The following is a 17,520-nucleotide window of genomic DNA, read 5'->3' as shown; positions in this document are numbered from 1 at the left end:
CACGGATGCTCCCTGCAAACATGTTCCCAAGTGTCCATATAGCCGCATAGTGTACTGACATGAATAATAGATTATTTCGTACTGCCAGGTTCAGTCGTTTCAAATGTAAACAAGTGGTTTTACTAGGCAGGCACATGAGCATGCCTGAACAACGTACCTGTCAGTTTTATGCCGTCCTAGAGACAGCAGAGTTCAAAGATTGACTGTAGAAGACGTTAATGAATTAATGATTGAATCCCACATGAGGGTATTATACTAATTATTAAACTGGCAGATTTTCTGATTTGCAATATGTACTTATCCACTAAATTCAAGTATCTCTTCTAGTTTGCTGTTTGCACTTATTTCTAATCATTAGCATCTCCATTTCTGTTGGAAATGTTTAAGCAGATGTTGGCAATTTCCACTTTGTCAAATGGGATTTGAAGGTGGGAGAAAGCGGTGTTTTCTTTTTTGTAATTCTGGATATAATCTTTCTTGTCAGCCACACCGAAATGTAATACCAGTACAAATGTGATGTGTGAATGTTATGCTATGGTGAAATACAAGATTTCTTACTTAATTACCTCGTTTTAGTTTTTTTGTTTTTTCACATTCTTGCCAACAGCTGGAGCGCTTTTGATCCTAGTGTATCAGAAGCTCCTGTTTAATTTAGTGGGCTGTGAGAAGGAATGGATTTTAAATCAATACTAAGCGCATGCGTGAGACTCTCTGATGAGCTCTGTATGTCAGTCATCCTCAGTTAAGGCAGGATTTGTCGTATGGGCTGTAGTCATACATGTCACACACGCATATAACTCATCTTCCCTGAAGGGAGAGCTTTCCCTTGGCATAGCCCGGCACATTCCAGTGCTGCATATCTGACATATCCATACAGGCCGGCACACATCATCTCTGACATTAATGCTGAGGTGCTGAAAAGGTCGTTGTAAAAATATAATGGTTGATGCCTCCACCTTCTGGGGGACAGCTCCTGAAATTAGTCATGAGCCGACAGTCACGTGAGTCATTATCTATTTGTGCTCAGTGCAGGCCAGGAATGTATAGTTGCAGAGTGCAAACAGGAACTAGTCAATAAACATGTACAATATGTATACTGAAAACAGACACAAATAGGGCCCATTGTTAGTTGCCAAATGTTAGCAGAGGTGTAAGAAGTTGAAGCAGCTTGAAAAGGGCAAGGGCCTGCAAAAAGACGACTGGCAGATTAGTTTTAGGTTCCTGGAGGCAGCAAGATTATCCCAAGGAGGCTAGTGGGGGTCATGGTAGTCTCACTCAGGCTAAAATCCCCGTCATCTGCACAAACAGTCGAAATGCCATGTGCAAAAAGCCTTTGCACAAGTCTGGGTCTTGAGGAAATACCAGATAATTTCCAGAAATTGCCAGGCGCAGCTAAAGCAAATTTGTGTAACCCTGATCACCTGCACCTAATAAGTTAAATAAAATGGGGTACAATTATGCTAAGCTCATCTGGCACAATGAGAAGAGGGGAGGGGTGAGGCGGCAGTTAGTTTTGCTTCGCTTCATGGAAGTTTGATGAGGAAATGGGAAGGGCATCCATCCAAGGCCTTCGATTTGTGGACCTCTGCCAACTCTCTTAACAAGAGACATAACCAATTGATTAAAGAAGGCCTACTTAAAATCCTGAGCGGTTTTATGGGCTCTTACTGTAGACTACATCAACAGCCTTTGATAAGTGTATCATACTTTAAATGTCCCGTCTAACTGGCGTGATAATCTATCGACCCCTCCCTCACATTTATTGCCAGCGTGATGATTTCCATTAACATGTCCAATTCTTCATTCAAGTGTCAGTGAGGCATGTTTATGTTTACAGGCAGAGAGAAGTTTTAAGGATCCTCCCTTTGGCTGCTGTGATAGATGGAAAAGGAAAAAAAAAAATAATGTTAAGAAGGGTGTTCCACAGGGCAGCGCCAGGGGCCTCCTGAGAGGTCAAAAACCTTCTTATCAGCACACTAACAGGTTCTGGCTCGACAAGCTCAATTAGCTAGCGGTTAGTGCAGCATACGAGAGGACCACGCTCTCAGCACGAGGCCCATATCAACAGAACCAGGGAGATGACAGACAAGAAGGGCCCACAAAGGCCCGATTGTGACAGTGGCTGGAAGGTCGTGAATAGGTAAAGAAGGAAGACGGACTTATGTTCTCCGGGGTTTTGTGATGTGGCTGATAACAATCTCCCAGCTGAATGACAAGGCCACTATAGAAAGTCTTCCGGATGAATAACTTCCATTGAGGTCGAAATGCGGAAATGAGCCTAACAGAAAATATAAACTGTGTTGAGCTTGAGATGAAAGATTGTTGTCTTGAAAGACAGAATATACTGTATCTAATACGTTGTTTCCTTTTGCATACTGTAGGATTAGCAGACATGACCAGGCAGCTTGCAGCATGCATATGATGGGGCAGCTGTTGTTTTTAGGAGGGTGAAAAAGTTAAACAGTGGAGTGTTTAGGCATGTCATTTGAGTGTTTTGATAAAACAATGACAGGATTCCTGAACCTCCACTGCTTTCATAAGCATAACAGTGATCCTGCTGATGCCCATCCCTCTTGCAACACTACACTGACAGATAACGAGACGCTTCAGAGGCATGATTTCAATCATAGTCAGTCATTCAGTAATGGGAAGCCTGCCTGCTGGCATGGTGCACACACAGATGGAATTTAAGCCATCTATTGCCAAGCTTTCATTGGCCCCTTTCCCCGTTGCCACATCTTAATAGCAGCGAGATACAATACTGTGAATGATCCATACTTAATCACACTGCTTGCAGGCCCAATTGATTCGTGTAAGCTTGTAACTTTGCACCATGTTTAGGTAGAACATCTTCTAACGGCCTTGAGAGCACAAACAGACAACATTTCTTAAAGCCAATGCTCAAGTATAAGCTTATATAACAGGGTTCCTAGACGATGAAGGTGTGCAAAAGGTACATGACCAAGCCTTCTCCACACTCAGAGGATGTGGGATGTGGCTGCATTTTCTTCCTTCAGCAGACACAAAAGCCTCACCACAGAAAAAAAAAAGTACTTAACAAGCAATCTGTTGAAATAGGTCATTATGGTGGAGGCATGCTGTGAATGCGCCGTGTCCCCAAATCAATACGTGAATTGCTATATTTAGTAAGAAGGTCAAAAGGAGGAGTTATCGAGGCTCTGCAAGGAATGAATGGCGCCGGTGTATCAGCGCTGCGCCGCTGTCGAGCCGGCTCATTTTAGATGCAGATGGTTTCAAAATGTCTTCTCTAGTGAGGATTACTCTCTGCGGAGGGTTGAGACATCCCTCGTGGTGGCTGGAAATGTCACATTCTGCTCAGTGTCAATGTCATAACGTTAACCTTCAAGATACTATCAGACTGCGTAAAGAAATATCTACGTTCTGTGGAACTTTATTATTCTAAGATACTGCACGGCTATTTTTTTTTTTATAGCAACTGATTATATTTACACTTATTTGCAACTATTAGGAAATTATTATACACCTGGATGAAGCAGAATAACAGAAGATGTCCTTCACATTCTGTGCACCCATGGCCTGAGCTAACTTCAAACGTCAACTGAGCAAATTACGGACATGCAAAGTCCATAATCTAAGTTAGTGCAACACACGCCACTGACAACACTAAACTGAGCCAGCTCGTATCTTGCTGTAAGCAAAGTGAGCCTTGCCAAGTGTATATTACGTGGTGTGGTTAAGACAGACGTAGAGTGTATGTCTACAGCCTTCCCTCCAAAACTGCTTCTCTTCTTTCCTTCTCGCCAGTTTACTGTTTTGTTTCAACACAGTCTGTCTCACTGTGAGCTGACAGGCCCTGTCTTTTCGTTTCAGCCAAAGTCCTCACTATCGTCATGACTCTGCACGGTGAAAAAAAAAAAAAAGGTCTAAGACAGGGGGGGAGAGCAGCATCAAAACAACCTCATTAATAACTGTGACTAATGTATTCCAGACACTTCTTTAAGCCTGCTGCTACTTCACAGAGAAGAGATGCCCGTACTGGGAGGGGAGGCAGCGGTGGCCCCGGTGCGTGTTGAGGCGGTGGCATACAAAGTCGGTTGGCGGGGTGTAATGAAAACACCCTGCACATGAAAATACCCCCGCCCCTACTCCACAACCCACCTAAAAAGCGAGATCGACTCTGTGGAGACCACACAGCCTTGAGGTGACCACAATAAACCAGAACACTGGTCCCAGCACGAAGTGAGAATTTCCCAGGCATCAATACGTGGCGAGGCCAATCCGGCCTTTGTAGTAAACACTGGCGGGTGGTTAATGTTCAACCGGAGGAGCTGGGTACGTGATTTTCGTTCTGTTTGTCCTGCTGACCATGACTTTGTTTTAGTGCCTCCACGTTATTGTTATTCCACTCTGTCTCTCTCTTTCTTTAAGTAAATAGGAAATCAAATCTTCACCTACAGAAGCTTATTTCCTTTTTTTTCCCCCCCAAGTCAATGCTAAAAATTCGATACTTACAGTAGAGGTGATGGATTTTCAACAACCCATATTATCAGTTCCTACTTTGAGGCATCCATTGCTTCCAGAGTTGTATAAATGAACTGTGAAATGGTTTGCGGGAGCACTTCAGTGTACCAATAAAGAAGATATCAATCAATTCCTGAGGTAAAGTAAGTGCTCTCAATGACCAGTACAGTATGCACGCCCTCATTTTTACAGTATGCAGAGCAAATTGTAGGGCTAATAAGTGTAAATTGCCCAGAACTTCAGGGGTCTCAAATTACATGTAATTAAAAGGCTATGGTTAAGCTTAATAAAAAGAAATTAATAAGTAATTACTATGTGATTTTCCACCACGACGGGGACACAAGGATCTGATTGATGGTATCTCAGTGCTGTGCTTAATCTCGCGCTGTGATGTTCACGGGAAGCCATGTTATTTTTCCGCACAAGGCAAAACAGAGCAGCCTTCTCATTAGCTCATTGTTTACAGCATCTCCACCTACTTCTCCATATCAGTTTAGAATAAACAGAGAATCCCTAAAGACTTTGGAGCATAAATTGTGGGAAAATATCACTAATAACAACACACAAGACCTAGAGGAGGAGAAGAGGAACAGGCGGCAGGAAGAGGGAATTGGTGACATCTTTCTCACCAATAAACCACTGATTCATATTATAATGTATTGCTAAGAATATTCTAAATGCCGAGATAAGGATTAGCCTGGCGGATTGTGCAAGGTCTTTCATCTCCCAAAGCATGATTTAAAAAAAAAAAAAGGAAGCCGTATCCTTTAGATGAACCTGGTTCTTTACAAGCATTGTAAGAATGTGAGAAACCGTGTTGAACTGTACCTTGTAGCCAAAAGCTTGGGAATTCCACAGGAGAGTGGAACAGCTCATTATACTGGGTAATTTATTTGCTTAGCGGCTGCCCAGGGGGAAGTAAAAAAGAAAAAGTTTTAACATCCAGAAAATTCTGTAAGTAGTCCATTTACAAAGCCGAGCTGTCCCCTGCAGCAATGAAACACCATCCCCCCAGTCAACCAGACTTCAACAATTAAACCAGGCCAAGATTGTTTTCCTGCCCAACATCAAATACGTTCATCCTGCACAATTTCAGTCCTAACTGTGAGATTATTTAAAGTTATAGAAAAAAAATGTAGAATATGGTGCATGGAGTGACTTCCAAAAACAAGACACTGGACTTGTTGGGTTTCTTGAAGACCTTTCACCACTCAACCAAGTAACAAGTTCAAGTAACTGGTGGGGAGTTTGGGTTTTTATGAGGAACATCTGAAGGTGGTGCACACCTGAAACCCACATGACTACGGTCTACTGGCGACCAGATGCTTACCTGCAATTGGAAGAATTAGTTTTCATCCTGTTTTTCCTCAAATGACAGATGGGCTGCTTGAATGAATGTGAAACATCTTTGAGAAACCCAAAAAGTCTGGTTTACTTTGATACAGCTTTGTGTTTTCTGGATAGAAGACCTAAATAACTAAGAACCTTCACAGAGAAACAGTATATGAAAACGTGTTCAACAAAGAATTATATATATATTTTTTTATTTATTTATTTTTCTAATTGCTGAGATTTTGCAATTTTACCTGTGCTAGCAGAATAGCTCTAGGGACGACAATATCAGTCTGCAGGTCTACCAATTTGCTCCTATATCATTTGAAATTTGGTGTGCATATTTGTGGTACCCTGATGATGAATCCTCATGACGCCCTGACCCTCTCTTAGCATCATTACAAGATTTTTAGCATCTCTGTAGACAGACATGCACAGAATTCAGCATCGACACTGTGGATTTATTGTTTTATCAAACAATATATTATTTTGGAGACTACTACATCATACTTCTAGTCTTACAATTACTTGTATTTTTGAGTGGAATATTTGAAATGAAAGAACTAATAGATGGAAAACATAACCTTTAATTTTTCCACATATTTTGTCTTAGGACCAAATACCATCCTCTTCTGTAGTTCTAATTATTATCCTCTTCTGCCTATTTCTAATTATTAAATGTGTGCATCATTCTAACATGACCCACTTCGAAAGTCATTCATTTTATCCATTTAACTACTTCACCTCACCATGTAAGCATTGACAGTGTGAGCATATTCACAGATTCACCGTCGCAGTTTGTTTCCAGCATGGCCACAGGCCAAATAACCAACTTAAACAAATCTTCTTCAAACTTAAACATGCATCCACATAATATTAACTACGTATATTTACCATCCTTGGAAATTAAGTGTTGTAAGGCGTGGCTTGTGACCTATATTCCAGCCAGCCACCAGGGGGACCTCCGCATGTCTTGGGTTCACTTCTGAAGAGCTGTCATGGCGTCCATCTTTTATACAGTCTATGGTCATAAAGTCGACGGCCACATATGTGATTGGCCCGAAACGTATTCATAGCACCCGTCTTGGAGGTGTACAAGTATAAATACTCATGACATGAGTATGCTCTGCCATAGGCTTTCCAAAGCTATGTTGCACAAGTATAAACCAAGATTAGGTCTTGTTGAACACTGACACTCTTTGTTTTTGTATGTGATGAAGATCTGACAGAGTGCTAGCATTAGCCCAAATTTTTAAATCCCTTTTAATAGGTGTTACTCTTTCGTCAATGACATGAGCAATACATTTTTAGAACAAAATATTATTCACCTGGACTGTTCCGCAAGTCAGGAATACACAGGCAGTAACCTGGCAAAGTAACAAAGCTCAGCCCCTTCAGCGGCAGCTCTCGACAGGAGAGAGCTTATCTTTACATTGACTCAGCTTTACAAGCATGCGTTTAAATTGCTAATTCAAACACCACCCGAAACTTCCCGGGGTAGCAGATGACAGAAAAGTTTGCTGTGCCAGTCCAACTTTTTGAGTTGACATTAGCCAGTGGACTTCTAAACATTATGGAACTGAATCCCAAAATAAAACAAATACCCACATAAACGGCTTGATTTGGTTGTTGACTTTGCTCAAACACTGCTGAGGCCCCTGTGGCTGCACAAAGCTCATGTGGACACAGTCACCTCGCAGGGATCCACTGAGGTTAACCCACTGATGTTGCCCTTGAAACCAAGGATACTTCCTGTTTATTGGTCCTTCTTGTTTGGTCTCAGCCTGTGAAATTAGTTGTTAATTTAATTCCGTCCTTTTGTTTTCCTTCCTGAACAGCGGGGCATACTTTTGGAATCTAAATCACTTTGTGTGCCAAGTAATTAAATGTACGGGAATTTATCTTAATCACACTGCGAGGAAGATATATTGGCAACACTGAGATTTACAGTGGATGCTGACTCATGCTACAGAGCAAGGTGGACCTCAAAGTGTCCAGGCAATGATTTGCAGCAACGGAGAGTGTGAATTTGCATCACTTAACTGTTCTACACATTTCAGTACTGTTGTAATTGTTTATATCTAGAGGAAAAGAGTGGATGTTTCTCAGGAAGCTTTCAAAATACGTTTCAAGAACCAAGGACAGCAGTGTGATTTATAGCTCAACATGAGCACTTTTGCCGTTTACTGTGAAAGGGGCTGTATCAGGAAATCTTCACAGTGTAGATAACCAAGTAATCCCCCAGTTTAAGTCAAAAGTCACAAAAAAATGGAAGGTTAGAGCCTTAATATTCTATCCCTGCGATGTCTTTCTTCTGGGCTGCTCGGAGGAGATGATCTCTCCTGGTTATTAGCGTAGTATGTTGTGCCAGGCGGTGAAGAGTGTAACGCTGATAAGAGGGGAGGAAAAGAAAGAAACTGTGCCTTACTGTGCCCTTGTTAATATCCCCCGAACCCTCTGCCAACACTTCCCTTTCCATTCTACTCCATCTCTATCCTCCTATCTCGTGGCCTCAACCAAAGCAGCCATTTAATCTTTAATCAAGAGAGGTTTAACAGGAGGTTGACGCTCCTTATTTCAGAAGCCATTGTATTTCTGCACATATATAGTTGCACAAAATGCTACAGTCAAAGTTCCTCTCAAGATTATGAACTAAACAGCTGATTTAAACACTTATTTTGGTTGTAAATTATAAACATAACATGTGTTTTTGTCATTTTCTACTCTACTAGTATTACTGACACCTTTGCATATGGAAGATCTTGCGCTGACCAGGTTGCCGCCACGCGTGAAGAGGAAAAAACAGCGGCTGCAGAATACACGCATCCAGCTAACCAATGTCAGTAAATCGGTAAGCTTTCTCGCCACTCTCACTTTTAGAATAGCTGTAATGTAGGTCAACAGCGTGCAACACAAGACGCCAGTGTTGACCGAGTTCTAATACATCATTGGAAAACAAGGTCACTGATACTCGAGAGGGATTCCTGTCTTTAACAGTGAGCTCGATTGTTTCTCATCTTTTATCCAGACAGATGCTTGATCCATCAGTCTCCCTTAGCCGGGAGGGCGGCTTGATTCCTCTACCAGGACACGAGTCGAGGACATCTGAGAGAGAGAGAGAGAGCGCGCATGGGGATGTTTTGACAAAGCCTCGGCCTTGCGCCTGATGAGAAAAGAGAGGCCCATATGGAAGGATCTGTACGCCGCGCGGCTCTCGTTTCCAGGACACCCCGGTCCAAGGCGAATTTATCATGACCAAAACCATAAGGCCTCAGAGTTGTCACCCCGCTTTGTTTTCATGGAGAAAGTCCAGATAACTCTCTGCGGTATCCCGGGGCTCAGAGGGAGACAGGTATAGGTGTTACTAGAAAGAACCAGACCTACAGGAAGCCTCTACGGTCGATGAGATGACCAATAATGTGAAAAGAGGCGCCGGGATTATAAGGGGTCATGCTGTCTGAGTTTGAGATTCAAAAGATGGTGTGGGATAATGAGCAGTGTGACAGAGGGGCATATGGAGCAGAGCCCGACATGTGCAAAAACATGTGGAAAACGTTTACGGGCTTAACAGGCCATGATCTTTGAGTTCAGGGAGATTCGCAGGGATCGCAGGTCACGTTATCGCATCCGCGTATGATGAATGTGCTGTGAAAATGAGGATAGTAAAGTGTAAGTATGGGTATACAGTGTTCCTGTGAATACACATGACTGCTCACTCTAGTTTCATTTATGCACTCAGGAGATAAAGGAGTAGCGTTGGTTAGAGGGGCTGTTTAATTTGAGTTTTTTCCTCTCATTAGAGGCTCCTCATCTCGCCTTTTCTTGTTTTCTCCCTCTTTACCACTTTGTGGATGTGTGCAGGGTGCAGAACAGGCAGAGAAATAGAGGACAGCAGATTGGGGGGAGAAAAAAAAAAAAGCACCTGGTCATACTGAAATCCCATCACAGTGGGGAAGAGGGAATAAAGGCTTCTGAATGTTCCCTGGGGCCTCTGCGGACAGAATGACACATCTTAGAGCTCGCCTGCTCGCCTCCTGCTGTTACAACATCCTACAGTGTGTACAGACCAAAGATGCCGCCTCTGTCAAATACATATCACAAGCCCTTTATTGGGTCTAAACAAAGAGATCAGGGAGGGAAACGAAGGGATGCTGCTTAGGATGGATGCGCCATGTCATGTCGTCTGTGATGCCATTTAACAGGCAAATGCCGTAGTAACGAACATCTGCTCGGGCGCTAATTTGTATTCCTTAAGCTTAACTGGATGTCTCCGAAACAGCAGCAGGAGCAGCCATCAATCTCCCAGAATAAGTGTGGCTTTTACTTTAACATAATATTGTGTGAATGCCTGTTGTGTAAAGCAGTCTGTTGACATTTTGGTCTCGCTTTCTTTCCCCTTTTATTTCCTCCCGCCCTCCCCCTAAATCTTACTGCAGCCCATCGCGAGCCTCCCTTCATCTTCTGCTGGCACAATGCACAATGCAGCAAAAGCCTCGAGGGGATGTGTTTGTTTTGTTTTGCTCTGTGTCTTGTTCCCGCACAGAGGACAGTCAACCAGTCATCAGCGTGGATGTTCCCCCCACGTGCGCTGTTAGTCAATTAGAGCTGCCGTTAAAGACGGCGGCACCGAGGGAAATAAAGGCGGCGGCGTGGATTTGTCTGTGCTGCGCTGATTTCCATCCTTAAACCCTCTCCAGACGAAGAGGCTGCAATAATTGGGATTCTGACAGTGGGTTAGGGGGACTCATTTCCTGCTTTCGCCTCCTCCCCATCGCTTCTCCGTGCAATCATGTCTATCCAATCGTGCCTGCCCAGCGCCTACCTTTGCACTCGATCCCCTTAACTCTCTTTATCTACAGCCGCATTTGGCTTTGGATTTACTGAAGCCTTTCCCCCCCTAATCTAATTGCTCTGGTGCAACTGCGGGAACCTTGCGCCGGAGCACCTACTGTACTTCCACCGATACAGAGCTCAGTCTGACATTATACGCCCTGGTGTTGCCTCGAATGTGACACACTGTGAGCTGAAAACGCTTATCACGCATGTGACCGGGGCACCACGCGGAGCTCGGTGTGCAAATTCAGTTTGTATAATTTATCTCTAAATCTTGGAATAAAGTGGCTGCTTGTGGACGCGGCGACAAGTGTAGTAAAGGAGGCGAGGACGGCGCCGAGCCATCTGGGTTGACCCGACGATCAAGGCCCCGCCATCAGCACGGTAATGGAATTTAGGCGGCAGGGATCAAAGTTGTAGTGAACGTTCGGGGTGTTTTTTGTCATCTCAGTCGATCCCATTAGACGCCAAAATTGAATTTAGTTCAGCTCGGTACCTGCCCACTTCACATCGCCAAGTTCTTGGCGCCGGATTTCATAAACGCTTCTTATGTGTTCTCCCTTAAGCGTAAAGTAGATTGCGGCAGCATTACTATTAAATGCGAAGCGGTAAAACACCAGTCAAAAGGCAAATGTCGCATTCATGTGATAAATTTAAAGGCCTCTCACTTCTTTCTGCACTCTAGAATGCAAAGAATTCCCCCGTTTCTGCCGTCGTAATGGGTTTTACAGTCAAAATCCTTTTTCGCACAATTATTTCCACCTCACATGAGAGCAAGCGTGCGTCGAATGTGTAGCACTTACACCTTTTTTTTTTGCCCACTGTCACGCTGCGTCACGTCATCCGGCGGCGCTCCTGAGAAACCTGGGCCAGCGCAAACTACACCGCTCGTTATTATTATTTTTTTTTTACGACTCTTTTTCTGACAAAAACATGAACCACGGCATGAATCGAGCCGTTGTTATCTCTGTGACAGATTGTCTCCATCTGAATCTTCGCCGCTCAATAACGCGAGCCGCGCTCCCACAGTCGAGACCCTTGAACTCACAATGGCGCGGGGTTAGATGATCAGATTACGCCGAAAAAACACACATGGGCATTGTTAAAGGGAGTCTGCGATTCCACCCATGAACATGGCTCTCGTTGTGGCCCGCTGAGGAGAATGCTTTTCACTCTGGAGAGAACAGCAAGGGCAAACAGGACCTCATGTGTCCATGTAGCGCACCATCTCCTCAAGGCTCTGAGGGGAAATCAGATCTCTCCTCTCAGGGCCGTCTCTGCTGAAAGGCGCTGGGGTGGCTCCTTCACTCCCAGCGCTCCTTAGAAAAGAAACTTAATCTCACTTGTAAGACAATTGCAAAAAATAAAGGAGGAAAAGAAAAGACCTCAGCAATTTAACGTAAGCACCCCCTTCTTCTTGTCAATATTTTGACAGATTTCATGACAGCGTAATTATTCGCCGGGATCCCTGCCAAGGGTTTAATTGTTACATGCGTAATTACAGGTTCACTTGAGATGTTGGAACAAAGCATTGGATGCATTATTAATATTACAGTACAAATAATGCCTTTCATCTTGTCTCCTCAATGCCGTCTCCGCGGTTCCATAATCCAGCCATGAAAGGAGATATCTTCCAAACCCTCAGAGGGTACCTCTCGCAAATCAATTCATTACCCCATAATATCGGCAGGCACAGGCGCATCTTTCATAGATCAATTCATTATCCAACTTCTGGCAGCTGAAAGGCAGCGGCTGACCACAGTTTGAGGCACCGATATCAGCTTTCGGTACTTAGGAAGATGACTGGAGAGCGCACAAATGGATGGCAGTCTTCCATCAAAAAGGGCTTCTGAACAATGGGGGAACCACATAATAATATCCTTATAATGGTTTTATTATTTTTTCTGCGTGGACAAATACACAAATGTTTGCAATTGTTTGTAGTGGAGCTCATAACTATTATATACAGCCATAAAAACCCATCTCCGCGAGTTCCGCTGCATTCCACAGCTGCACTCGCCGATGGTACGTTCTTCCTCGTAAAGCTTTTAACGTGCAGCCATGCCAGCGCGGGACGTAGGAAGACGCGGGGACGGAGACGGTGACCAGCATGTGCAGGTTGCTCTGTCATAATCACTGCCGCACAGCACTCAAATCTACGGCTTTCACTGCTGCAGAGGTGCCGGTGAAGTACAGTCAGTGAGGCTTTAACTGTAGTGGACCTTGGCTAACACATCAAGTGTGCAGAAAGTAAGGAGAAATAAAGAGATGGGCGATCAGGAACTGAAGGTGAAATGCTGCATTTTTTTTTTTTTTTTTTGTCAAGCCCAGCTGCGAGGACATGAAGCGGATCAACATGCTTTCCCCGAGCGGACAACATTTAATTGTATAATCCCATTTAGCAAAAAAAAAAAAAAACACCATGACTGACTGAGGACACCCATGAGATGTTCCATCCACCACATGCAGTGAATTACATGTAGGTCAGAAAACGAGCAGATTTGTGTAATTATGCAGGCACGCAGATTCGGAGTGGCTCGCTGCATCGGGGTAGCGATCTTGACATGCCTCTTGTTGGCCTGTAATTCCTTACGGAGGAGCCGGAGCCCGTCCTCATTAGTAGTCGCTGAACGGGCCTGGCAGTGTTTGCGAGGCAGCACCCATCATGTTTCCACTCCCAGCACCAGAGACACGCTGGGGGGATGCGCTTTAATTACAGGCGCACATAAGAGAGGCAGCAACACGCCGATCTGACGCGCAGGTGGGTGGTTTGTTGTGCCGGGCCGGATCAGCACGGCTCCAGTCTGCGGGCTACGCACCGCCGTGCTGTTTTTCAAGCGATCAAGATTTCAAAGCACGTTGACCAAATGCCACCTGCCAGAGTGTGGATAGGGCATGGCACAGGTAAATGTTGGGTCCATTGATGTTTTGAAAAGCCACATCGATTCGCCTGCGTGGGATTCCAATTGGTATGAAAATGCAGGCAATTTTGAAAAATATCCCTTTTGTCCTGGTGGAATGGGGGGGGAGGCATTCTACTGACAAAAGATTAGCACAGAAATTTAAAGAGTCCAAATTGTTGCTCATAGTTTCTTTGGATGTTTGTTAAGCAGGAGTTCAGTTAAACGTGCTCAGAGAGGGGTTTCTCCGTGGAGAGCGGCTGAAATCTTTCTCATCTTGTTTTTCTTCTGAATGAATGAAACTCCAAATGCCGTCGTTTTGCTTGGAACTATTTGTTCCCTGAAAAGTTGTTGTGATTAACACCTGTGATGAGCAACTGGCATCATTTTGACTCAGCTTAGACAAGCTAAACTAAACATGTCTATAGAGCAGGGGTCTTCAGAAGACCTCCAAACTGATGGAGAGATTAAGCACGAACCCTCCACCTATTATATGTGTTGTATATTAAACTTGGTCTAGTGGTATTTATAAATACACATTTTTATTATCATTTTCTATATTCAGTAATAAGCTTCCCTATATCCCTTTACTAAAATATGTTGGATTCATGTTAATGTGTATTTAAAGAAATTTAAATTTGTGGGGGGACATTTAAAAATATTTAAAAAATGTATAATCAACCAAAGATTTTGCGACCCCCCTGCAGTGAACTCCGCGGACCCCCTGTTGAAGGCTTATACTATAGAGAGAACTATTATGTGAAATGGCAAGGGATGATGATATTTCTATGGTGCTGTGATGATAACTGCAGTTGAATTTATGAATTTTTGCCTTCCGTTGTATTTTGATACATGTTATTCATCGGGATTTACGCTATCTGTTGAAGAGGAATGGATAAATTGTTGATAAATATAAACATTGTATGTATAGCACACTTTAGCGATTGGATTACCGCCCAAAGAGATACGATAACAAGAGCAAAACATACCTCGACAAACGGTGCCATTTTCCACAGCCTCGTTCCCAGCCTTGCACATGCAGCGCCCTATAGGTACCATCCACTCTCCGTCCCCGTTGCAGTACAGCTTAATGGGCACATCCACTTCCTCTGCGTTAGGGATGCAAACACCCCTTGCAGCCACCAGGGAGGTGCTCTCTGCCCCCGAGAGCGTCTCCTGGAACAACGCCCCGTTGGTGATGATACGAGGACATTTCCGGTAGAAGACACGGACGGCAATGAGCGACATGCAGCCGCCGTAGTCCTGGAAGGCCAAGTAGAAGCCGTTTCGCGATACGGGGCCGAAGCTCCGAACCTCGGTGTTGATCTTCATCACTCTGCCGCCGAGGTCCACCTGGGAGAAGCTCTCGTCTGCTGCGATGGTGTCGACCTTGATCCAGGGGTTCTCCATCCAAGCCGGCGACGTCCTGGTGGCCGTGTCGGAGTCCGACTCATAATAATAAAGGTTAAATGTCTCTTTACAGGAACCCGGCACGTTGGGGATACTACTGCAGTCCCTCACTGAGAACTTCATCTCCACGTGGATCCGCTGCGCACCACGGCGGCGGATGTATTTTGTCCTTACCCAGTTGTTCTGATTGTTGTCGAAAACATTACAGACTTGGTACGTCCGGATGGTGTTCATGTTTTCATCGTAACCGCTCACCTCCTCCCACTGTTGATCAAGGACACACAACACAAAATGATGTCAATTATTATTTTTTTTTCCATGTTCTTGCCCTGAAAAGGAATATAATAGAGAGAAAAACATTTGATAATTGAGACACATAGTTACCTTGATGTATTCAATTAAATATAATTCATCTGTAAAGGCCTGCATGTCTCATATTAATATAAACTGTCATAAAGTGCCACGGATGCCTATTTTCCAGCATTAACAACTATGTTTCTCAGAGGCTTATTATCATAACTTTGAATGCCAGGAGTAATCTACTTGAGGCAATATTTTGATTAAACTGATTACACTGCGAGAAGAAACATAATATCTCCACCAACACACACTTACAAGGACATTAGTTTAAAGGAGTAAATGAGAACCAGGCCTTCCAGCATGTCCTTCCTTTTCTGAAGGGAATGCATATACAGTACGTTAAGAAGGCCACTTATTATAAACTTACATAATAACTTTACTGTACTTTCAAGGTGATCCAGGGTTTATCCTAATCTATTGTGTAGTATTGTGTACTGTTTGTGACTTATGACTTCAGTTCATGGTAACAGTTGTCCTCGGTTGAGCAAGTTTGGAACATTTCTGAGCAAGGGAATGAAGTGGGTATCATTTGTTACTATTAAGTATTAAATATAGGATCTGAGACATGACATCAAAGCTGAGGTCAAACTACAAGACCTTTAAAAATCCTTTCAAATCTCACCCACTTCACAGGAAATTTCACATTTATTTTTCAAATAAACTTGAACATGCTACACCTTTTGAAAATGATATCGCAACACAAACACCACAGCGTGGTATTTACAGTAGATTGTCAGATCAAGGAGCACTGAAGCCATCGCCCCATGTGATTTCATGTGGAAACGAATGTAAACAAAACCGAGACTGCGGTGCAACAGCTTGTTGTAAACGTACTGATCTACACTCCGGTCCAGTGGGTGGCAGTAATGCACCTAAACATTGGGTTGCTAACTGCTGAACACACCAGAAGAAGCAGCGGGACTAAAAAAAACCTGTGTTAGAGTACTTATGTGATTTTAACCGTCACCTTTAACATCCGCCTGCAGCAGCTAGCTAGCTAACGTTAGCCCTAAAGGCTAGAATGTGTAATGTTTCTCGGCATCATCAGCTTTTCTGTGACCTCTCTCTGAAGCAATCATCCAAATATTGAATATTCTAGTCGACGGATGAGTCTCAGATAGGGTGAATCCTGGGATGAATCAACCTGAAACCCCTGTAGTCTGAGGCCAACATTAATCACATTGGCGTGTCCTAGATTCTTACTTGTTGGGACACATTATTATTATTAGTATCATTATATCACACAGTGTAATGGGTTATTTACAAAGCACTGATGATACATGGCATGAATTTCCAAAGATGAAAGTCAGAATAAAGTGGAATAATCATATTACACGGGTAATCATACGAGGAACAATCAGGGGACAAATCACTCCATGTTTTCTGGGTATGCTGGACTAGCTCAAATTCCACAGGATGCACAAAAATCCGAGTGCTCATTTTGACTATACACAATCCAGATGTAACCTCGGCGGTTTCTTGCCCCTTGGCCACGGATCAAACCAGCTTTAAACACCATGTACTCCAACCGCCATGCAGGTCACGACCTTGACCTCAACATCTCAGCCAAGAAAAAAAAAAAAAAAAATCCCGTTCTCACCCTCAACTGTTTCGACCACTCTACAAACCCCCCCCCCCCTCCCTTCACTCTTCACTTCACAGCTGATATAATTTCTCAAATTAGAGCCCACTTAGTGAGGACTTTGACAGATTCTGACTGGTTGTGAGAAGAAAGTCACCCCTCTTATTACAAACCCGCGTTCTATCAAACGCTTTGACCAATTAGAACCGCTTTGGTTTCTTAATTCCCATGTCCTAATTAATCACTGCTGGCGTGATGCTTGGCTTGACCCAAAACCACACCATCATAGGCGGCAACCTAAACAGAAGAGCCTGAAGCGAAGCCAAAAACAATACCAATAATGAGAGGATATAGAATACTGCATAACAAAAAAAAGACAAATTTAGTTTAGAATATATAGCCGTGTTTAAATCCTATAAATTCAATTTTCAAGCACAGCAATGACAGTTTAGCTGCGGAAAACCTCAAATTTGAAATATCTGTCGATGCAAACTGAATTCTTGCGTTTTCTGTCCAACAGCTTTAGCGTCAAACAGCCGAAGCATTACACACATACAAGCCGGTTCACTGTGCTACGCCTGGAGTCTGTCTTTTGCCCAG

The 17,520-nt window shown here is 43.6% G+C and overlaps 1 protein-coding gene across 4 annotated transcripts in view; it reads right to left on the bottom strand.

Moving 5' to 3' along the window:
* ephb2b (eph receptor B2b) overlaps positions 1-17,520 on the bottom strand; it is a 117,864-nt gene that overhangs the window by 48,128 nt on the left and 52,216 nt on the right. For all 4 annotated transcript variants that reach the window (XM_047582814.1, XM_047582816.1, XM_047582815.1 and 1 more), the window contains exon 3: positions 14,558-15,242. In XM_047582814.1, the coding sequence (XP_047438770.1) occupies positions 14,558-15,242 (685 nt within the window). The remainder of the gene's footprint in view (positions 1-14,557; positions 15,243-17,520) is intronic.

Source organism: Mugil cephalus, chromosome 4 (genome assembly GCF_022458985.1).
Source record: "Mugil cephalus isolate CIBA_MC_2020 chromosome 4, CIBA_Mcephalus_1.1, whole genome shotgun sequence".
NCBI lineage: Eukaryota > Metazoa > Chordata > Actinopteri > Mugiliformes > Mugilidae > Mugil > Mugil cephalus.
The sequence above is the reverse complement of the archived record's forward strand: the minus strand, read 5'-3'. Positions and strand labels throughout refer to the sequence as shown.